Source organism: Dermacentor silvarum, chromosome 11 (assembly GCF_013339745.2).
Source record: "Dermacentor silvarum isolate Dsil-2018 chromosome 11, BIME_Dsil_1.4, whole genome shotgun sequence".
Taxonomy (NCBI): Eukaryota; Metazoa; Arthropoda; class Arachnida; order Ixodida; family Ixodidae; genus Dermacentor; species Dermacentor silvarum.
In genome coordinates this window covers 21208191-21232880 of record NC_051164.1, presented here as the reverse complement: position 1 = coordinate 21232880, position 24690 = coordinate 21208191, and the positions used below count along the sequence as shown (strand labels likewise).

The 24690-nt window shown below is 43.9% G+C and overlaps 1 protein-coding gene across 1 annotated transcript in view; it reads right to left on the bottom strand.

Moving 5' to 3' along the window:
- LOC119432453 (uncharacterized) overlaps window positions 1-24690 on the bottom strand; it is a 103985-nt gene that overhangs the window by 56633 nt on the left and 22662 nt on the right. The window contains exon 7 of the mRNA XM_037699616.1: window positions 6905-7062. Coding sequence (XP_037555544.1) covers window positions 6905-7062 — 158 coding nt within the window. The remainder of the gene's footprint in view (window positions 1-6904; window positions 7063-24690) is intronic.

Here is a 24690-nt window from a genome sequence, read left to right as displayed (position 1 = left end):
TTGACTATGGGACCTCCTTCTGTGTACTAAATACTTGTAATATGTCCCAACCTTTGATAATAAAATTCTGATTCTCATTCTGCAACCGTCAAAGGCCTTGCTCCCGCTGCCGGAGGTGTGAGCGCTACTAATGAATTGGTCCCGTGAGCACGTATGTAAACAATAATGCCTTAAACCTGAAGGTGTTCTGCCCTAATGCTCCCCCTTTCTTGAACCCTAGGAGGGAAGCCATACTTCTGAAATTTGGCGTAAAATAGATAAAAGGGAAGACATGAAAATGTGCCTGCTTCATGTCATCATTTAAAATTCATAATGACAGTCGTTTGTATTTGCTCCCTTATATTTGCATGGTGTTAAATTATGCCAGCAGCAAACCAAGCATGAGCTATTGCTTTTTATAGCCAACTCAGGGAACCTGTTTATTGTAAGTATAATTTCACTAAGCGAACCTGCAATCTCATTGTACCACTCTTTTTTTCTCACGAGGATATATCTGTTGAGAGGCCAGACAAAAAGTAGTCACTTGTCGCAAAACTAATCAGCTGGTTTTCAAAACATATTTCCAATTTTTCAATGACACTCGCTCCTATGTGTGTGTCTCCAGAGAGCATACTTTCTCTTGACTTGGCCATGTTACGAAAATTACTAAGTCAACTTGAGTGCCAAGAGCATGTCAGAATTTTCATCTTGTTGGGACATACAGTCCATTGAAAATTGTCGTGCCATTTAGTTACATGGTACACACAGTACAGCCACATTTTAGTTTTCTCGTCCAAACTGCATGGCAACGCATTTTGACGCTTTGGAGTGCGCTCCTCTGCACCGTGTGGAGTCGTGCTGAGCTGGCTCCTTGATACCGCTGTGTCCTTGCAGCTTCCTCCTTGAGTTATATAAAACGGATGACTGAAAAATATTGTGGCAAGAAATTACCACGAGGAAGTATTGTGAAACCACATAAAGACAGTCAAGGAAAAAGGTCATTGCATTAAAAAGCAACCTTAGCACTCCATATTTCTACTGAAATGTACGTGAAACATCTAAATGATTGCAATAATCAACTGTCAAACCAATTTCAATTTTTAGATTAGATTGAAAAAAAAAGAAAACCGGCCGTTAGGCCTCAGTCCAGCATCAATGTTACAAAACTTCTACTTAAAAAAAATTAAATATTGGTGATTGTTGGCACACTTCGCAAACGCATCCCCTCCTTTAGGGGAGAAAGTAGTGGTGGTTTGGTCTGCTTCTCATTTCTAACGTTATCAACAAATATAATTCCTGAAAACAATTCTGCCCCTTTGGCTTATCTAAAACAAAACAAATCAGCCGCCAAAGTAAAGGGAACATACCGAGTCTAGTTAAGAAAAGTATAAAGGCTACACTCAGCCTACACACGTGGCCTACAATAACGCAAATGTGGTGCTAGAAGAATGAGGGGAGATGCCATGATAAGGACTTAAAGCACCTTTAAAGAAACCCGCCAAACTTATGTTGGGACCGAATTATGTATGCTCTGCTTATGCTGCAGTTGAAGCTGACGACAATATGAAGCACTCATGTCTGCAGTCATTTCACTGTGAACTGTGGAGCACGTAGTCTTTGTGTAACCTACCAAAAAGCAAACAGCGCAAAGCTGTATGATGAACTCAGATGGGTCACGAACACAGCTTGTGAAACATCCTAGGCACGTTCCCAGTGCCCCCCCCCCCCCCCCCTGTGGTTATGCCACTGCTCAAGCCATCTCATGCATTCATCGCGATAACTGGCTTTTTCGATTGATATCGAATGACGCAGCATGCATTCAGCAGTGAGCCGGCAGCAGTTAGTTGGCAATCACGGCTGCAAACCTTCGCGATCACTGCCTGGCGATAGCATATCATATACGCAGAATGTGCCACTTAGGTTAGGAATCACTTACCGTGGAGGACTTGTTCAATCCAACGAACGATGAACGACTGTCCTCTTTTCGCGGCGGCGAAAGATGCCTGCCACAAGATTTTTCTTGGTTGGCCTTGGCGCCTGCCGCCTGCCCGCTGAACGGATCGTCTTTCTCCGGTGCTGTGCTGTTCCGCGATGTTGTGCGGAACAGCACAACATCGGGCTACTCCGAAACAAAAAGTAGTGCGCAGATCTCCGCACCAGTTTGCGCTCTGGATGCCTGTTCTCTTACAAAGCGCTGTTTGATCTGCGTGCGTGAGCGATACCTCGCCATGTTCCGCACCAGCCTCATGCAGTTTAAGCAGCAGTATATGCTACGTTTTGATCTCTGTTGCCGCATGTGTGTAACGGGCATTCTACTCTATCTCAGAAGGGGAGAGTATAAATAACATTTGACTCTCTCACTGCGGATACCGTGAATACAGTGAACAATGCATTTCACTCCACCCGACATTTTGCGATAGTAAAACAATGCCTTGAAGCGTAAATTGGCCCCTTCGCTCCTGCGATACTCTCCCTAGTTTTTAAAGTGCATGGGAGTAAAAAGCATAATTTTACCTCCTTAACAAAATACGGAGTATAAAAACGAAATGACTTGATATCACTTCATTCACACAAGGGAGTTTATTAGTAAGTTGTTTTTTTTTTCCTCGCGAGAAATCTCATGTAAAGAGAGTAAAATAGAGGCTAGTGTGGCCGTCGTATAACTCGGCACAGTCGGGTTTTCTTACGGCTCTGCAATTGCTTTTTATTTCGTGCACTTCCACTCATGGATACTACCTTGGTGTGATGCAGGTTCTTTTTCTTGAATACTTCGAATGGGACCCTGAGGCAGAACCCCAGAGAACCCAAACAAGGACAAAGCCGTTTGTTCCAAACACACAAAACATTTAAGATAATCAGCATATAAAATATAGTAAACACCCAATGAAGTATTCGCAGCAAGGCACAAATACAATTCGAGCTAGAAAGGTAGAACACAAAGTTTGGGCATACCGCGCTAAACAGTTCAACGATGATGTGAGGCGGTGAAGCGGTGAAGGAAGCGGCGTTCGCCTCACCAAAAATATCGTTATCGTTATGCCACGAAAGCGATCTAAATTCTTCGCGCCTGTAAAACACTCGTAACACTGCAGTACGCTTACTTTCATAATTTATAGCACAGGCCGCAAATGACCCGCCCACTTCATTCCCTGGTTCTTACTTTTAAAAATCCTAAATAAAATGCTTCGTTTAGTTCACTGAGGACAACGGGCGAACCTCGTATAACGCACGGAAGTACCCAACAAATTAATCGCAGGAAATAGTTATGTTATACACAACGCCCCTATAGAATACCTCTTTCATGCTGGCAGCGTTACATGGGACAGACAGGCAGATGCCTAAATGCGAGATTTCAGGCGAATAGCCCGAAAGCGCAAAAAGGGAGAAGGGTTTTCTTGGAATACATTGCTCTCAATGCAGATTTGTCCCACTTTTTGACAAGACAGCAATAGTAGATAGACACCCACATGACAATACAAAAAATATCATTGAGGCAGTGGCTATTTCAAGAGGCAACTGTACCAGTAAACCTTCCATAGCGCTCACGGATAAAGATTTTGCTTACTTAGAGTCATATGCAAGTGGGGCGCCCCCGTAGGCATCGCTGGTTTTTCTTGCAGATTTGTAGTAGTCTTGATAACTTGCACAAGTGTGTGGTGGTTGTGATCACGTGCGCGAGGTTATATATTCATGTTTCTTTGTAATAAACGCCAGTTGGAAGTCAGCGCTTGTCCTCGTCGCCTCTTTTTGTGTTCCGTGTCTGTTATTGCGCTGGTCATCTCAATATGGGAAACCAACTAGCCCGGTCTCACAACTTGCTCCTAATTAAGACAGTAAAGGTAAACTTTCGGCGCGCATTGCACTTAACATTCGCAATTTTCTTTTTTTTTTACACTGAATTTGAAGTTCGTGTCATGTAATGTTGTTTTTACGATTTGGTGAAACATTACGGATATCGGCAGGATGACACTCTGAAACCCCATTTCAATAAGTAGCTTTCTACGAAGGCTGTAATTAACCTGCAGAGATTGAACATTTATCATTTGTCACTCACAACAAGCTTTCTGCTTGACCGAAATGAAAACAATGAGACGGGGGAAAATCAACCACCTGCTTCGTATAACGTACAAAAATTGGGTGAACACATGTATTCAATGATTATTTTTAAAGCAACATTCTCACCTCACACTTCAAACTTTAGGTACAGTCATCCATAGTGTGGCCCCTATTTCTTCTAAATGTGAAACCTTTGCCGTTTTTCATATTCGCAGGTCGGGGACACTTTGTAAGCGTTTCATATAGCACACAAAGATGGGCCGAAATTGAGCCATTAGCTAATTTGGATTTAACTTCTATTTGAGACACAGAGATCGCAGTTTCTCTGCATACTGCCTATAACATTCCCCATATTTGCTAATATATAAGTTTTGTGAGTGGTATGGGTTTTATACGGAAATCCGTGATAACTGACTGATAACGTTCTTCAGTACTTGTAGTCGCATTCACAGCTTCGCTATATAAAGAACAGACCTAACCTATCAAGTTGCGAGAAACCTTGAAATCCGTGACGTCATAATGACGTCCCGGCATTCCGGCGTGAGATTCAAGAAATAGAAGTTAGCCTTGACTTCTGGTACTATTTATTGACCATTTCACGAAGGTTAATGAATATATGGGGCGAGATTAGGGATGCAAAATTTCTGGAAATTTTTAGCTGGAGGGAAAGAAAAGTTTTTTTTTCCTGTTTTTCTTGTGGAAATTTTGGGTACTGAACAGTTGAAACTCCCTGAAACATATCTCATATTTATTGTTCCAATAATAAAAAGTATTTATCTTTAAATACCAGCAATAATTACGCAGAGAATGCGCAGACAATGAAAAGAACACGTTGTTCTCTTCTACGAAAGACTGCTAATCTGATAACAGAAAAAGGCCACTCAGTGTCCGAGTCACTCTCGCATCAGCATCGATCGCAACTGATTCCGTATTCAAGTTTTATTGCACGCAGACGAGTTTCCGAGCACGTTTGTACTTGTGAGCCTGTTGCAAAGCTTATGATGAACGTTTCTTTACAAAAAACAGTTTCGCTCACAAACGGCAGATGGCCAAGGTATTTGCAACAGCCCATAGGCGTAAATGGCTCATTAGTGCAAATGCCTTGCCATCAAGTTGACAGTTCCACGCACTTAGCGGAGTCCCAGACTCCGGCCCGGGACCGAAACCCGGAGGACGTTCTCAATTCCGCTGCGTTTTAAAGCTACGCTATGTTGTTCAAAACGAAACAAAAAGCACATAACGAAAGCACTCGAAAACTGTGCTGCCATTTTAGTATCGTCGTTGTTTCTAGAACCGTATGCTCCACAGCAGAGAATGGCAAGTATAACAGTACCTAGAAGCTAAATTATTTTTTCCCGTTCTCTGTGCTGAAACAAAAAAAACGTTCTTTTTTTTTTTTCAATCTTTCCAGGTCTTTCCCTGTATCTTATATCTCTAGGCAAAATTGCGCAAGCATCTCGCTTTCCAAACATTTGTATGCACTCTCTTGATTCGCCGACACCGCGCTTTCGTCAGTTGACGTCAGTGTGGCGAGGCGGGAGCGCAAATTGAACACTGCCTACTCAGCGACGTATGAAGTGAAGCGAACGTTCTAAAACCGAGATACACATGTGCGATCTCACCCATCGTTTTGACCAAATAATGAACACGTGAGCCATTGCGTGAGCCAAAACAAAGGTTACGCTTACTGACCGACGTACAACTTACTATTATCAAACTATGTTTTGTGCGATTCCTGACACTTTCCATAGAAACCTATAGTGCTTATCGCAATACAGGGTGTTTCATTTCAGCTGCACCAAATGTTTAAAAATCGCCTGTGGCAGATAGCACAATTATAATCGTTGATCTATACTAGTCGATGAGGCGGCCATTACTTCCACGAAAAATCGAAGCGCCTAGTGAATAATTAATATAATTACGCTAAATAAATTTAATTATTTATTTTACGGCACATCTTTCAATCTGCGAATTATATCCGCTGAGTTCGCAAGGCGTATCCACTTGGAACGAATTCTCAGGACTGAACCAGTTTCGAGATATTAATTTTCAATGTGTCCGACGAAATGCATTGATGTTCCAGTTACTTTTGTGCTTCAATGCATAAAACAGCGTTCCCTCAAAACGTTAACTGGAACGCCTATGCATTTCGTGGGACACTTTGAAAATTAATGCCTCGAAACTGGTTCAGTCCCGAGAATTCATTCCAAATGGATACGCCTTGCGAACTCAGCTGCTACAATTCGCAGATTGGAAGATGTGCCTTAAAGTAAATAATTGAACAGTTAATTAACCTAATTATGTTAATTACTCAATGAGGCGTTTTCATTTCTCGGGGAAGTAATGACCGCCTGATCGAGTAGTTTAGGTCAAGATTTGTAATTGTGCTATCTGCCACAGGCAATTTTTAAAAAAATTTGTCAAGCTAAAATGAAACACCCTGTATATTTCTCGTATTGGTATTCACCATGCATGTATAAAACAATGAAGCTGACGTATTTCCTCTTGTACAGATTGTTGCTTTTATATATTGAGCAACTCAGGCGCGCACAGTTTACTAACTCCTATCGCTGATAAACGCGCTGCGTCTGAAATTTCCGTGTCGCTTTGGTTCCCGCAGATCGTAGGGCTCTTATGTTACCTTTTATGTTACTCCGCGCAAGATCTGATGAATGTCTGTATTTATGGGAAAAAGGAGACTTCTTTTTCAAGCGAAAAGGGCAGGCTTCCTGCTGTACGGACAAGGATAATATATGTGTCAGTTACTCAACATAGCATTGCCTCCTAACTGGGCATGTTGATTCACCACGTTAAGAAAGATTTGCAGCCCATGTTTCTGTAACCTTTTGGTTGTTCTTTGAGAACTTACGGTTCGTTGATGCCGGAGATGATGGTCAGGGCTTTGAAATCTTTCGTTATCGACAGGTGGACACCACCGTAGTCTTCAACGATGGTATAATTAGATTTGGTGGCAACTTTTCCTGCTATAATGCTGCTGCTTATTTCCTTCACCAGTTCCGCAAAGCCCTGCAAGTGTGCGTTTGTTGAAGTTTGTTTGAGAAGAAAAAAAAAGATAACCGCTCTGTAAATGAGTGTTAGGAGGCGGTAAATACGTGGAGCTGTTCTAGTTGGTATTTTTTGTTTACTGAAGAGTGCCAATTACGTTTTAACAGCGGAGCTGTTTAAGTCAAGCATTAGTCCGTAACATGCCAACAGAAATTGTGGGCACATCCTGGCGGTAGTGCAGAAAGGGTCCAAGCGCAATGGCACACATACCTCTGTGAACTAGCGAAGCTGAGCCTGGCTAAGTCTAGCTAAGCATCGTTGGGACTACTTAAGCTTAGACAGTCATCGATAGCCAATCAATAGCTAATCGATAATCGATCAATATTAAATAAATTCCGGAGAATGTTGGGGATGACTTGGTAGTGCTTAGCCTAGCCCAAATACGTGGCCAATACCTTGCGATGGCCAATCGATAGCCAATCAGTAGCTAATCGATACTCGATCAATAATCAATAAATTCCGGAAAATGGTTGGGATGGCTTGGTGGTGCTTAGCATAGCCTAAATACGTAGCCAATACCTTGCGATAGCCAATCGATAGCCAATCAATAGATAATCGATAATCGATCAATTATTTATAAATTCCAGAAAATGCTGGGGATGACTTGGTCGTGGTTATCCTAGCCCAAAAGCTAGGACTAGCTGGGTGCCCATTTGCTCAGCTACCTCTTTAGGATTGCGTCTCCAGTGTAAGCTGCGCTAATTTTTTTCTTATTCTTCGGAAATGATACCCTGAAAATTGATTGTGGCAAGTGACGCTGTCACACCTCTTCAAATAGATAACTTGAAAAACCCTTAGTGACCTGCAATCGTGCAAGTAATTTACCTAAAAAGGTCTAACTACATTCACTGCTACGATTATTTTAAAATCTTGTCTACACAACCACTGATACAGTGCGCGCATTCTGTACACGTTTACAATGTAAATATTTCGATTCTGCGTAGAATCCACCGTACAATATAGGCTACAATGCGTTTCATTGCGCAAGTGAGCGCAACTTAAGAACGTAATGTTAAGTGTTCGACGCTTGTCAATGTATCGCGCAAAGAGGTCTATTTTTACTAGCTGCGTATATGGTGCATACAGTTAAGAATAAATTGGTCATTCAGATATCTCCATTAATAGCTCAGTCAGATATCTTTTCCTGCAAGGGTTGCCACGAGAAGAGTTCAGGTGAGTTAATTCTTGCAGCATATAGGTGGAAGACAATTGATGCCAACTTAAGAGGAGACATCAGCTCCGGACAGTCTTTGTAAACACGCGGCCACAGGGAACTAGCTTTTCTCGGTGACCAATTTTGGCGAAAAGGTTGCCCCTAGCTAAGTTCCGCAACGACGGGGCCACTAAGGTAGCTCGGCTGCATCTGCTAGACTACTAATAGTGAATTCCACTGGCGGATCTGGAGCGGTGTGCCGAATCCACGACGGAGCAAGAAATTTCGCCGCGGAGTGACCCGATCCCGATCGACCAGTGAAAAATAAACACGCTCCGGCAGGGATTGCAGCGGAAGTTGTCGCATGCATCCGGTTACCCATGTTGCCAATCTCGCATTAGACCACGTTGGGGGTTCTAGGCACAGGGGCAACTGCACTTCGCGTCTTGCCATTGGAACGTGCAGCAGCGCGATGGATGTTCTTACGGTCAGTCCTGCTGTTCAGCGCCTTTTGCTGGATTTCATTAAATAAAATTTCGTACAGTACGTACGACTCATCCTCATCGCTGCTGCTGCTGCTGCTTTCTGAAGAGGAACTGTGCGAACTGTCGCTGTCGCTCAAAGCAACGAGCAATCCGGCAGGGTCGAACGACGCCATTTCAGAACTGTAAACAACGCCACAGGGTTACCAGACAGCGCTTGAAAAAGCGCTGCAAGCAACCGACGTACCCGATTGTTCCGGAAGTGACGGCGCCTAGTCGCTGGAGTTCCGGCGAAATCCGGCTCTATAAGACGGATCAACTCGGAGCGCTCCGTCGCGGAGCAAGTTGCCCCAAATCGCCCAGTGGAACATGCGATCTTGCTCTGGATCCGCCAGTGGAATTCAAATTCTCGGCCGCGGAGCAAAAAAACTTGCTCCAGATCCGCCAGTGGAATTTACTATAAGGTAGTCTAGCAGATGCAGTTTACACAACCCCGATGTCCGTTTTTGATGCAGGGTTAGGGGTTAATAAACTTATAGAGGTTCATATTTTTAGAAAACTTACTGCTACTAAAGCAATTTTAATGCGAAAGCATTACATGCCCCATTACGCGAAAATCCGACGGCGTCGACGTGACCGAAAGATGGCACCAAAAATGGCCGACGGTGCAAACAGTAAACACATGTCTTAAAATGCTCGGATTGACGTCAAAATTCTCAGGGACATTCCTGGACACAAAGTGAATTAGTGGCTTCGGAAAGAAAATTTCGTACATTTCGATCTGGCCGGGAATCGAACCCGGACCTCCGGGTTGCGAGACGAGCTCGCTTCCACGACGCCACGGCGCCTCCACGGTTCTGCCTGGCTAAAGGTGTGCCTAGTGCGTGCGTCATCGCACATGACAAGTCGCAGCCATCTGGCTGCGACGTTAAAGTACGTAGATTAAGGTAGATTAAGGTTGGTACAAATTAGAGCACGGTGGATTAGGGTAGATTAAGGTTGGTAAAATTAGAACAAGGTGGACTAAGGCGAATTAAGGTTGCTACAAATTAGAACAAGGTGAATTCAGGTGGATTAAGGTAGAGTTGTGAATGACACAAGACAATGCATGACGTCACGTATCATGCACGTTACTAATTAGGAAGTCATAATGCTTTCGTATTCAAATCACATAAGGACACTAAAGTGACTTGTCAATTTTTTATTAATGCATTCGTTTGCTCCCGCGACCGGCGCTCCTCGGCATCGTCCGTGTATAGCGCCGCGAAGCCCAGGTTGGGAAGCCCACCGAATCTGCGAGGTCTCTGGGCGCCCTCTGTCCAACCACAGACGGCTTTCTAGTGCAGAATTCGTCGCGGCTGTGGGAGGCAGGCGAGAGCTGCCGCCGGGTACCTATACCGGTAACGTTGGTACAAGCGCGCTAATGACCAGGAGCTCGGCCGATATGGGACCTGAACACTTGGGCAGGACACCCACCTGATGGAATAATGCGTGCATATGGGACCATCCAAGTTAACCTCCAAGTTTCTGCCCCATATGTTAGCATCGGTAGAATACAATCATTGCATTCTACCCGGTGCTAACATATGGGGCAGAAACTTGGAGGTTAACAAAAAATCTCGAGAACAAGTTAAGGACCGCACAAAGAGCGATGGAAAGAAAAATGTTAGGCCTAATATTAAGAGACAGGAATAGAGCGGTGTGGATCAGCGAGCAAACAGGGATAGCCGATATTCTAGCTGACATTAAGAGGAAAAAATGGAGCTGGGCAGGCCATGTAATGCCTAGGGTAGATAACCGGTGGACCATTAGAGTCACAGAATGGGTGCCAAGAGAAGGGAAGCGCAGTCGAGGACGACAGAAAACTAGGTGGGGTGATGAAGTTAGGAAATCTGAAGGCGCAAGTTGGAATCATCTAGCGCAAGACAGGGGTAATTGGAGATCGCAAGGAGAGGCCTTCGTCCTTCAGTGGGCATAAATAGAGGCTGACGATGATGATGGGACCATCAGAGATTATTTTTTAGAGTTGTTTGAGGTTTTGTTTGCCATGGCTCTTACACGGCAAGCTTAGCGGTCTGCACGAACCTCTTCCAAGCAATGCACCCTTGAAAAGCCGGACGCCTGGCCGGGGAGCTGCTTGTACCAATCTAATCAAACATGTGCGCGTCCGGCGGCGTGGATCGAGCCACGCACCTCCCACAGCCGAGCCGAGCGTACTACTAACTGGGCCACGGCCCAGTTGGTAATGTGTGTCATAAAAATGCGAGGCTGAGCAAGACTTCTGAAAAGTCAACCGGAAAGGACAGGTCTAAGTTCTTTTCGACATCCTTAAAGTCAATAACGCTAGTCTCTTACTCCGTGGGCTGCTCCGTCCAGATCTGGTAACTTGGCCAGCACGCTCTTCAGTTCGTCCTGCGCCCTGCAAAAAAGAGCATGACAAGCCAAACTACCTCTGTATTCAATCAAGCGATTACAATTCACGGTGACATTGTCCCTGTGGCAGCACACATTTTTTCTCTCTATCAATAAATAAATAAATTAGTAAATAAATAAATAAATAAATAAAGACGTAAAGAAATACGCAAATATCCACGAAAGTGGACGGGAAAACGGCGCCGCGGTAGCTCGATTGGTAAGATCCTCGCACGGGTAATGCGAAGTCATGGGTTGGCATCCCACCTGCGGCCAGCTGTCAACTTTCATTTTTTATTCATTTATAATTTCAACATTTCAATTAAAACGACAACTAATTCCTCCTGTGTTTTCCTTGTTCAATTTGTCTGTTGGCTTTATGTGATTGAGAACACCAGGCTTTTCGATTCCTTATCTTCTTGTTCACGCACAAACAAACACAAGCATCCGCATGCGCTCAAATTAAAATTTATTTGTCTGCATGGCTATGACGGACGACTTCCTGAAAAACGCAGCTATCGCTCTGTCATAGCCGGTTTCGGCCGCGAACAAAGACGTCTGAGCAGAGGGATTTTTCAAGGATGCCAGCTGCGCGAGGTTGGATTTTTCACATTTCTTTCATAGTCAATTGAACATAACTACATAACTAGGTCAAGCTATAGCAGCAAAACGACTACCCGCTGAGTCTATCAAGCCGCAAACCGGGCAAACAGCACCAGCTACGTCAATCCTCGCAAAAGCAGGCAAAGACAGCTTCGCCTTAGTAAAATTAATCCGGTATGGTTAACTACCCTATATACTACAGACCCTTCACTCTCAAATTATGAGTGAGCGTTATTAATACCTTCAAATTTAAATATTTATCGGTAAACAGTTCAGTTCCTGCAAAACAATAAATCTTACCTGAAAATAAATCTTCCCAAAAATAAATCTTGCCCATCGCCATATTTTTCGAAAATAATTCGATTGCGGATATTGATCTTTCATTAATTATGCATTACAATTTGAAAATAACTAAAATGTTTGTTACAGGTGGGCAGATTCGCTAAGTATTATTATATTGAGGGTCTTCTAGTGAAACAACGAATATTATGTAGCAGTTATTTACAACGGTGATGCAGAACAACGTGCTGAAGCCGTGTTAGATGACTATCTTCAGGTGCATTCGCACTGGCGATTGATTGCGATCGTGTGACCGACCGTGACCGGCGACAAAGGAGCAACTCATGGCGACCGATGTTCACACAGGCAAGTCCTACACCTGCCCTTCGCTACACCGAAATGTCTCGCGATTGATGACGTTCACGTCCGCTCGCACTGCCATCGCCACGTAAAATAAGCGTCAGCGTATTCAGACGTCCGGCCACGGCGCCGCTGATGGGTCCAGGGGTTTGACTGAAAAAATCAAGCAGTGAGTGACTGACCCAAAACGGTCGCTTTTCGACCAAAGCGACCGTTTGCGGCTATCTGCAACCGGTAGTGCGACCTCCGAGAGTCGCCTGATGTGAATAAGCCCTAAAAACGTCACTACAGTGACTTACGACGTTATTTGCAGTTAGTCGAGGGCTACGTTCAAAATTTAGCGTCATGTCTAAGGTTTTACCCTGTCGTCACTAGTCCGAATATTCAAATGTGATTGCATTTCCATACGAAGGCATCGTTAGTGAGAGGGTCAGAAGCCCGGGGACGGCACATCAACTGCTGTCTGGGCCAATAAACGTTGCACAGTAAGGTCATTTAACACAATAAGCAAATAAACCCCATAAGTGCCATGACAAACTTCAAAAACATTTTTAGAAGTGCGGGATTTTTTAGACCCGAATATTTCGCGGCACTTTTTTTTTAAATAAATGATACCAGAAATGCATATTACGTTTTACTGGTCGTAAGGAAAAAATAGTAAAAGTTATTGTGTAATAATTATTTGTCAAGATTGCAAGGAACTGCACATAATATACACACGTCCAAAATTGTGGAAAGACCTCGACGAGTCAACTCGTCATCGGCACCAGAGGGTGCTCGCATGATGACTGTCATCATATCAGCTATTAGTGGTTTTAGTGTGTGTGCAATGGTATAAGGAACATAGCTTCAGTAGGACGGTGAGAGCGTGGCCGTGTGTTTGAACACGTGCGAACGCGTGTCATACCTTAAGTCTGTGCGGCATTTTTTGCTTTTAGAACATCGGTAATAATTAATTTGTGGTATTTTACGGATTTAGGTTCAATGCGTGTCGGCCTTTGCTTGTAGGTACGTACTCTGAAAGCTTCGGTATTTGCATTAGAAAAAGCTAAGAGCAACACATGGCAAGAAAGACGGTAAAACGTGCATCTTCAGTAGGAGAGAGTAAAAGGATGATGATCGCCGGCGACTCAAATCTGGCTAGGTGCTCAGATGCAATTGTGGAGAGATTTACAGGTGAGAAAAGAGTGTCAGTAGGGACATTTGCTGAGCGGACATTGGGCTCTGTCATGGAGCGAGCAAAAGAAAAGCTCGCGGAAAATTCCGGCTGACGCAACCTTGTAGTAGTAGCGGGTGGCCTAAATGACGTGCTAAACCGGAAAGGGGCGGGACTAGCCCAGCGTTCGGCGAAGGGTGTAGATGACTTACGCGAGGTGTCCCCTCGGGTGCCGAGTGTGGCATGCACTGTGCAGGAGGTACCTGTACGTGACATGAGCGTACAGAGATCAACTGCGGCCACTAATGAGGCGATTTGGAAAGTGAGCCGAGAGAAAGGTTTCGAGGTTGTAGAAATCAACTGAGAAGTGAGAAGGTATGGTGGTTTTCAAAGAGAAGTAATCCACTTCGATCACAGGCTCGGGCGTGAAGTGGGCTGGCGACTTGCTGGTCGTGCTACTGCATTTTTTCGGGGGCCCACGGGCACTCAGGAGGCCAGGTTAAGCAGTAATGAAGAAGGTCCCTTCGGAGAATATCAGACTAGCAGCACCGTTAGCAAGAGAAAAACGAGATAAAAAAGAGTTCGATGTGCAATAGGTTACATAAACATACAGGGTGGCTTAGAAATGAAAAGTGATTAGAGCTTGAGGAGCAGTTAACACATAGGTGTGTACGCGGTTACAGAAACGCACCTTGGAGACTTAGAAGAGCCCCCAATAATTGAGAATTATGCTTGGCAAGGATGCAACCGAACAAAATTGGAAAGCAAGGGAGGGGGAGCCGGAATGTTCATACATCAAGGGTCCAAATGGGAATTAGTAAATTCAACGTGTTAAGTGCATCTTTGGCTATCAGGCACAGTCAGTGGAAAGAAAACTCTGCTGGGCGTGACGTATTTATGGACAGGGAAAAATTGCAAAGAATCAAGAGTTAGTGAAATGCCGGCTAAGTACTGACATTAGGTGTTTCAGAAATGACGCCGAAATTATCCTATTGGGTGACATGAATGCCCACATACAGGCTCTAGACGGCTATACCGACAACAACGGGAAGTCAATGCTAGGTCTTTGTGAGCAACGTGCCCTCATTATCGTGAATACGAGGCCTAAATGTGATGGCCAGATCACCATGGAAAGGTGGAAATAGATAATCGGCCATCGATTACTGTCTGATGACTGAAGGAATTTATAAGTTGAAAGAAATGGTCATTGACGAGGAAGGGTATAGCAGCATACTGAGCATAGGGAGTGACCATAAACGGATCATTTTGAAAAGGGGATATGTAGTTGGGAAAGTGAGCAAAGTACGAAGAATGACCAGTGCGAATTTGAATGCTCAACAAATAGCAAATATATCCACAAGGGTCAACAAATAACTTGACAAATGGCCAAGCAAGGAGTGGGTATATAGTGAGCTTGTAAGTGTAATGACGAAAAAAATGGGGAAAGAGAAGCAACATGCTTGTTGGAATGGAAAAAGGAAGCCGAAAAGCGGGTGTAACAGGGAGATACGGGAGGCGATCGACACACGAAATAAAGCATCACGAGAACACAGGCAGGCGAAAAATGCACAGTTGCAGCAGGATGAAATAGACAGAAAATGGGAAATGTACCGGGAGAAGAAATCTACGGCTCAAATACTGGTTCCTGGAAAGATAAAAGGTGAAAGTGAACGTTGGTTGTCAGAAATACGTGCGATAAATAAGGCCGCACCTAGAATATTTTTGAACCGCATTATCTTATTAGGCAGGAAGTCAGGAAAAGTACAACACATCCTTGACGAAGATGGAAACAAACTGGAAGGGGACGCGGAATTAAATTACGTTCGACAAATAACAGCTCAATCTTTCCAAAGCAATGACCAGGTTGTATTTGAGAAAAAAAGAGCATGAAAGAGAACTAGATGGAAAAGGAGCTAGTGCTGACAAATTTGAACTGGAAGAAAGCCGAAGAGAAAATTCCTAAGCGCACAGCCGAAGGGCTAGACAAGGTTCCCATTAGGCTGATTAATTACCAAAAAGTAAGGAAGCTCTGTTGAAAGCAGTAGGAAAAACCTTATAAGATAGGTAAATACCAGACAGTTGGCGACAAAGTATAATGAATTTCATTTATAAAGGTAAGGCGGAAAAAGATAGAATTCACTCATATGGACCATTGACCATTACATCGGCAATATATAGGTTAGCGATGCAGGCAATTAAATTGAAGCTGCAAGCTTGGGCAGATAATACTGGCACATTGAGTGAACTTCAGAATGGATTCAGAATCGGTGAGCGTCTGAATGAAAACTTAACTTATTTGTTCTTACCAAGTGTATTGAAATATTCAGAGAAGAAAGGAGATCGCTATCTATTGGCTTTTTTAGACATTATCGGATCGTACGACAACATAGACCGCAAAATTTCTGAAATATTCTGGGTGGGGAAGGTATAGGCAACGACTGTATACAGCTATTGAGGGAGATTTACCGAGAAAATACCGTTTGCGCTGAATGGTAAGGGATGAGGAGCGAGCATAAAGTTGATATCAACAAGGGACTGAGACAGTGGTGCGCTTTATACCCGCTGCTGTTTATGATGTACATTGTAAGGATGGAAAGGGCGCTAGAAGGAATCGATATCGGGTTTAACCTCTCATACAAACAAGCCGGCACAATAGTCGAGCAGTAGCTTCCAGGTTTATTTTATGCGGATGACATTGTGCTACTTGCTAACAAGCAAAGTGATATGCAACGTCTGGCTGATATCTGTGGAGAAGAATGGGAGAATTTAGGATTAAAATTTAGCGTTAAGAAATCAGGTTTTATGGTATTCAATGAAAACAGTGAACAGACACTGCTGATACCGGGCCAGAAAATACCTCGGGTAAAAGAATACAAATGCCTTAATGTATGGATAAACGAAGGCGATAGATATCTGGAGACACAGGAAACAACATAATAGCAAAATGGAAGAGAAATGCGGCCATAATGAAACACAGAGCGCTGTGGGGATACAATAAGTACAAGGCGCTCCAGGGTATGTGGAAAGGTGGAATGGTTCCAGGGCTTACATTTGGAAATGCTGTTGTTTGCTTGAAGTTTGGGGTGCAATCAGGACTCGATGGCAACCAAAGGTCAGTGGACGCCTCGCATTGGGCGCTCACGTTAAGCATTTTCTTGACGAAGATGGAAACAAACTGAAAGGGGTACGGCATTAAATTATATCCGAAAAATAAGAACTGAATAATTTCAAGGCAATGACGAGGTGGTTTTTAAGGGGACATGTGGGCCTTTCACCAAAGATTTTTTTAAATCATTATTCTTTGAGTTATAGCACAGGAAACTCGTATGTAATTCTTTGTGCTTATTTCAAATATGAGGTCCATTTTTGTTTATCTCCTTTGGTTTCAATTTTATGCTAGTGTCCTTTAAATATTTGCTGCACAGATTTGCAAAATATCTGATGCTTATATTTCTCAAAATAGGGTATCAATGACTTTTGTATCATTCAAGGAATGCCGTAAGACCAACCTTATTGCTCTACCTTACCTAGAACATGAGTTGTGTGGCTTTGAAGTTGAAACTCGAAGGAGTGTTTTTCTGGTGCTTAACTTTGAAGTCTCGCAACTCGTGTTCTAGTTAAGGGAGGTGCTTTTTCAAAAAAAATAAATGGCATGATTGAGAACCTGACGGAAAGGGAGCTAGTTTTGAGAAATCTCAACTGGAAGAAAGCCGAAGAGAAAATTCCTAAGCGCACAGCCACATGGTTACACGAGGGTCCCGTTAGGCTGATTAATGAATTAGGACCAAGACGTAAGGAAGCTCTGTTAAAATCAGTAGAAAAAGGCTTGCAAGATAGGCAAATACCAGAGAGTTTGCGGCAAAGTAGAATTAATTTCATTGATAAAAGCAAGGCAGAAAACGACATAATTCACTCATATAGACCGTTCACCATTACATCACAAGTATGCAGGTTAGCATGCAGATAAAGTAAAACTCCAAGCATGGGCAGAACATAATGCCATATTGGGGAACTTCAGAATGGCTTCAGAATCTGTAGGCGTCTGAATGATGACTTATTTGTTCTTACTCAGTGTGCTGAAATAGTAAAGTTTGTTGCTGGGCCTGTTGGTACATACTGTGCATGTACTTTGTTGCTGGGCCTGAGGGTGCTGAAATAGCCGGGGAAGTAAGGAGACCGTTATATGTATGTGGCTCCTTTAGATATTACCGGAGCGTGTAACAACATTAACGGCCACATTTTGTTAGATATTCTGAAAGAAGAACGCTTAGGCAAAAACCGTATACAGCTTTTGAGATAGATTTACCTGGAAAATACCAATTGCATTGAATGAGAAGGCATCAGAGGTGAGGTGGAAATCCAAAGGACTAAGACAAGGGTGCACTTTATCCCTGCTGTTGTCTATGATGTACATGGATGTAAAGGGCTCTAGTAGGAATCAATATTGGGTTTAAACTTCCATACAAACAGGCGGGCACGATAGTATAGCAGCTCCCAGGTTTGTTTTATGTGAACGCCATTGTGTTGCTAGCAATCAGGCAATGTGAAATGCAAAGTCTTGCTAATATCTCTGGACAGAAAGAATATAATTTAGGATTGAAATTGAGCGGTAAAAATAAGGTCTTATGCAAGCAGTGAACAGGGCCAGGAACTCCCTGCGGTAAAACAATACAAATACCTTGGTGTATGGATAAACGAGGGCAAATATATACGGTGTTCAAAATTAAGCATGATGGTTTCCTTAAAGTTTGGCACTGTGAGGCACGCGAAGACCACCTGTGCAAATAAGTTAAGTGGCCAGGGGGGCACAATGTGAGATGGCAATTATTGCTCTCAGCGCTCAAATTAACCAAAATTGAATAATTAACTTTTTGTAGACTGCAGTAAGTGAGTATATTTGTATTGAAAAGTTAGAGGAAGTCGTGTTTCTACACAGTATCAGTTGGAAGAATTCTTCTAGCGTGTCTGTGCTCCGAGATATCCGACTCCAAATTTTAATTGTCCTTCGCATGATTACGCATGCAAGAGAGCTGGGATCAGCGCAAAGCTCCTGCTTGATGTGACGCGGCTGTTGCGTGCGGCGTTTGGTCTGACAAGTTACAACGGGGCGGAGACATTGGCAATAGATAATAACTGTCCCCCTTCCCCTCACGGCTGGTGAAATGAAAAAAATCGAAGAACCCGTAACCGCTGTCCTAACGCGCGACCGCGCAGCCTGTAAAGATGGCGGCAGCTGCCATGCCGAGATAGTGGCGCGAGCGGAGAAGCCGGAGGGCAGCGCGCGTGCGTAATGGTGACTAGACGAGCGGGCATGGTCCTTTACTGGGCTACGCAGATAAAGTGACTGCTAATTTTCAAGTATTGTAAGCTTTATTGAAATCAAGAGCAACAACTGCACCATCAACAGCAGAAACAGTTTTAGCTATGCTAACGAATATTTCATACCGCCGCTATGGGTTTGGTGTGGTCATGCACAAATCTCATTAAAGCACTTCAACCATCAAGATGCCAATGCCTACAAAATGTTCAAAATGTCTACCTTCCACAGCAACGCAAAGCATAAACCGCTCTCGCGTCGACTCGATAACTCTCCGCAGTACTTCTGGACGGATGCTCGCACAGGCAGATATTATCCTGTGCTTCATATCATTGACATCACTGGGCTCTGTTGCATAAACTTGATCTTAAACGTAGCCCCAAAGAAAAAAGTCGAGCGGACAAAGGTCAGGGGATCTCGGCGGCCAAAACATCGATCCTCCAAGCCCGATCCACTGTTGTAGAAAACGTGTGTCCAACCAGCTTTTTGCCGTGGTGGAGAAATGTGGTGGTGCTCAGTCGTGCTGAGCCACACTTGGTTCAGGTCATTAGGGAAAGATTGGAGACAACGTCGTCGACGATGACGCTTAATAGTTCTTCCGTGTGCATCTTTCCGTTCAAGTTGTCCTCAAAAAAGTAAGGCCCAATGATCCTGTCCCCGAGCATGCCACACCCCACATTCACACTCCAGCGAACTTGATGCTTGTGCTGCCGCAGCCAGTGTGGATTTTCTTGTGACCAATAATGCGCGTTGTGAATATTCACAGTGTCATTGCGGCAAAACAGAGCTTCATCTGTCCATATTATTCTGTGTAAGAAGTCCTTTCCTTCATCATTTTTATCCGGCCCCAATTCCAGAAGTCAACTCGCTTTTCAAAGTCCGCATCACTTAGGTCCTGGTGAAGGTAAACATGATAGGGATGGAACTGATGCTTTCTTAGCACATTTGCGTCTGTTCCAACGCTGTGACCGCATTGATCGGCAATCTGTCGGATGCTGAGTTCTGGCATCGACGATTTCAAAGTCTTCATCGATGATTGTCTTTCTGGTCTGTCTCGGACGATTGACTGACCCTGTTGTGCGACAGCGCCGAAACACGTTTATAAAGGTAGGCCTAGTTTAAGGGGACGGTGTTGGTGGCGAGTCGCGTACAGCCACATTGCCAATGAAGCGTTGTCATTCATCTCAGCCATTGCAAGTACCACATCTATTTTTTCTTCGGTAGAATACCTCGTCACGCCAGAAGCAGCCATATCAGCACGAAAGGACTCCACGTGGATATTCTTGGTTATCCTTCCGTACAGAGGCGCCGCTATTCCAGAAGCACTCTAGTAGATGAAAGTGAAGCTAACGCGTTCACAAAATGATGTCCCGATGCAATCTCAAGTAATGCAAAAATGTGCCGAAAAATTATCTCCTGTTATCGCGTTTAACAGGATCATGCGTACTGCGTACGGCACACCGCGCTGTCATATCTGGATTTCACCAGCCGAGAGGGGAAAGGGGCACAGTTATCTTTGCCTATGACTCCGCCCCGTTGTCAGACTAAACGCCGCACGCAACAGCCGCGTCACATCAGGGAAGAGCTTTGCGCTGATCCCAAGTCTCTTCCATGCGTAATCATGCAAACGACATGCTAGAAGAATTCTTCCAAGTGAAACTGTGTAGAAACACGACTGCCTCTAACTTTTGAATACAAACATGCCCACTTACTGCAGTCAACAAAACGTTAGTTATTCAATTTTAGTTAATTGAACTGCTTGCACAATAATTATCGTCTCACTTTGTGTCCTCCTCGCCACATAACGTATTCATGCAAAGGTGGTCTTCGCGTGCCTCCCAGTGCCTATTTTTAGGAAAACCATAAAGCTTAATTTTCAACATCCGGTATATATGGAAACACAGGAAAACACATTCATAGGCAAGGGAAATACAAATGCCGTTATAATGAAACACACAGCGCTAGGGGGTGCGATAGGTGCGAGGTGCTCCGGAGTATGTGGAAAGGTTTAATGGTTCCGAGACATACATTTGGAACTGCAGCTGTTTCCTTCAAATCAGAGGCACAATCAGGTACTCGGTATTAATTCTGGCTATAATCGGTCTGGAGAAATTCACGGTGATAGTTTACAAACTTTATTTAATTTAGCTTTCGCATCGCTTGTCGTCGCTATAACCATGTTTACTCGCCCCGAATAGTCGCAAAACAAAGAATAATAAACCGTCGTACCTTTTGATATAGCCTTCGTCCTCCGGAGTCGTATCACTGATTTGCGTCATGTCCTTTGAGCGTCTGCAGTATAGAAAAGTACTTATCAGAAGAAGTACCAAAGGCAGACTAACAGTTGGTAAGAGAAAGCTTTATTTCGTGCCCAACTCCAATTTCTTTATTCGAATGCAATATGGCAGGACAATTGACCGGTGACCCTTCCGACCAATTGGTTAATATATAGGTGCATAATTTATTAATGGTCCTTAACTAAGGGCGTGAGAATATTCAAGACATTAAAATCACGAATCGAATATTGCCCTATTCTATAAGGTCTTAGAATTGAATGGTCACTGTTTCTAAATAGTAATAGTTTTTAATGGTTCTCGAACATTTCAAATCACCCACTGCGCTCGATTAAGCATCTAACTGGAGTTAAAGCACAATAGATGTCATCCAGGCTGCCGTTGTAGACATAAAACACCCAAAGGCTAGTGGTGGAGCACGCAACGTCACTACGGAAGCCTGACTTTCCTGGCTCCACCGCTACCAATGGCAGTCAGAGCAAAGGTTCCATAGTTCGCGAATTAGCCTCATTTTCTCCGAACGCTGTATTTATGGCTTTGTAAAAAGCGCTTGCGGTGGTGGCGCGGATCAGGGGTACAACACCGGGCTTCTAGTCTGAAGGTCGTAGGTTCAAATTCTTGTCCAGTGCATTACATTTTTCAGGCTTGGAGTTGCGCCTGCCACCGGCAAAAAAAAAAATGCCGAGAGCCAGTGGGGCTATACTAGTCCAGGTGCATCCAAATTACGAGTGCCTACCAATCTTCAACAAAGACACCCCCTCGACCAAACAATTATTGGCCTCCCAGGGGTAGTATTTGGCGACAAATCCCTCATGACTCTAGCTATCCCAGTGGCTACGGAGCACATGACCAAGACGGCGGTCAGACCTGCGACGCGGCGGGGGGTGTTATGAATCTCTGGATCTGGATAGGCTGCCACTGGAAACTTAACCTGACAACGTTCAACACGCGCACCCTATCGAGTGAGGCTAGCTTAGCAGGACTATTTGAAGAATTATCAGGCATTGCCTGGGATATTATTGGCCTTAGTGAGGTTAGAAGAACTGGCGAGGCTTATGCAGTGCTGACTAACGGCCACGTCCTCTGCTACAGAGGTCTTCCAGATAAGAGAGAATTCGGAGTAGGATTTCTAGTCCATAAGGACATAGCGGGCAACATTGATTAATTGCTACCCTGTCATTAAGACAGGGTAGCAGTCGTCGTAATAAAGCTGAATAAGACATATATAATGAAGGTAGTACTAGTCTACGACCCAACCTCCAGTCACGATAATGAAGAAATAGAATAGTTTTATGAAGATATTGAATTAGCGATAAGAAAGTTGCAAACTCAGTATACTGTAGTCATCGGCGACTTCAATGCAAAAGTTGGGAAAGGCAGGCTGGTGAGCAAGCAATTGGCAACTACGGCATCGATTCTATGAATGCAAGAGGAGAGATGTTGGTGGAATTCGCGGAAAGGAATAGGCTCGGAATAACCAATACCTTCTTCAGGAAGCACTGTAATAGGACGTAGCCCTGCAAATGATGTAGTGGAGAAACAAGAAATTAACTAGATTTCGTACTCTCGGCAAATCCCAGCATAGTGCAAATTGTAGGAGTGGTAGGTAGGGTAAAAGGCAGTGATCATAGGTCAGTGAGGTCTAGGATTTCTTTCAGTTTGAAGAGAAAAAGAGCAAAATTAGTCAAGAGGAAACAGGTCAACCTAGAGGCAGTAAGGGTAAAAGCAGACGAATTCAGGCGGGTGCTCGCAAACAAATATCCAGCTTCACAACAGGAAGACGAAGATAACATAGAGGTAATATATGAAACCGCAACTAGGCTGATTTTAGAAGCAGCAAGTAAAGTGGCAGGTAAGGCATAAAGGCAACCAGTAGGTAAGCTCTGCCAAGTAACAAAAGACCTAATAAAGAAACGACAAAGCCTTAAAGTGTCCAACTAAAGAGATCAGATGGAGTTCGCTGAATTGTTAAAGCTAACAAACAAAAAGAAAGCGATATTCGAAATTTTAACGTCGGAAAAGTTCAGGAAGCAGAAAAGATGCCACTGCATAAAATCAGTAAGAATATAACTTGGCATAGGACACGGCCATGCATATGTATGCATTAAAGATAAGCTGGGTAATGTCATCACTAGGAAAGGATGCAATAACAGTCGATATAATCAAAGATGGACGAGATATTGGGCTTGAAAGCCTTGCGACTCTTTATACACAATGCATCACGACTTCAACTGTGCCAGAAAGCTGGAAGAATGCCAATATTATACGAATCCATAAGGGGGCAAACGTTAAAGAATTGAAGAATTAAAGGCCCATTAGCTGGTTTTCAGTAATGTATAAAACATTCATGTAGATACTTTCCAGTAAAATCAGGGCAACACAGGACTTTGATCAACCTAGGGAATAGGCAGGCCTCAGGAAGGGATATTCTAGAATTTAGCACATCCATGCATCCATGCCATCAACCACATAATTGAGAAATCTTCAGAATACAATCAGCCTCTGAATGTGGATTTCATTGATTATGAAAATGCATTTAACTTCAGTATAGATGCCATCAGTCATAGAGGCATGGCGCAATCACGGAGTACAGGAGGCATACGTGAATATCTTGACGAAATAGTTGAGCGGAAACCCGCTAGGTGGAGAGAAGTAATTAAAGGGAAAATGAGACATCCGTCGATTTTCTGGCATGAAATGAGACAAAGGGAAATGAGAAATCCGTATCATTTTCCCTTTAATTACTTCTCTCCACCTAGCGGGTTTCTGCTGAACTATTACGTCAAACACTTGCCTTTGCTTCGAGTTGCTGACAAATTCGACTTCGCCCTGCCATCTGCTAGCCGCCTGGTTAGCTCTGATGGTAAAAAAAAATTATGGGGTTTTACGTGCCAAAACCAGTTCTGATTATGAGGCACGCCGTAGTGGGGGACTCCGGAAATTTGAGCGGCTGCCCCGGAATGGCGGTGGTCCCGGGTTCGAGTCCCCGACCAGGACGAATTTTTCTTCAAAGGAAAGGCTTTCTTTCGAGGAACCCGCATGGGTTTCCTTTGTAGCAGCTGCTACATTTGGGTGGATGTCTCATTTTCCCTTTATTGTGAATATCTTGCGAACAATCCGCAAAGATTCTACAGATACCTTAGTTCTCCACAATACAAGTAGAAAATTACATATCAACAAAAGAGTCAGACAAGGAGACGCCATCTTTCTAGTGGTATTCACTGCATGCTTAGAAGAAGCATTCAAGTTACTACACTGGTTAAGTCTTAGGCGCGTGAGGATCAACGGCGAATATCGCAACCTTTTGCTTGCAGACGAGTGTCTTGTTGAGCAGCACTGTAGGTGAATTGCAACGAACGCTGAGAATTGTTCATTCGCTTTTCGCACACTCCGTGGCACATACTGAGTGATCCAAGTTGGCGAGATGTTCATTGAAGCCCGGCACATATCCCAGTGCATTCATGGCGCAGCTCGCTAAAGCGTTGGCGTGAGAGACGTTCACTGAAAAGCGGCACGTACCCAGCACCTTTGCG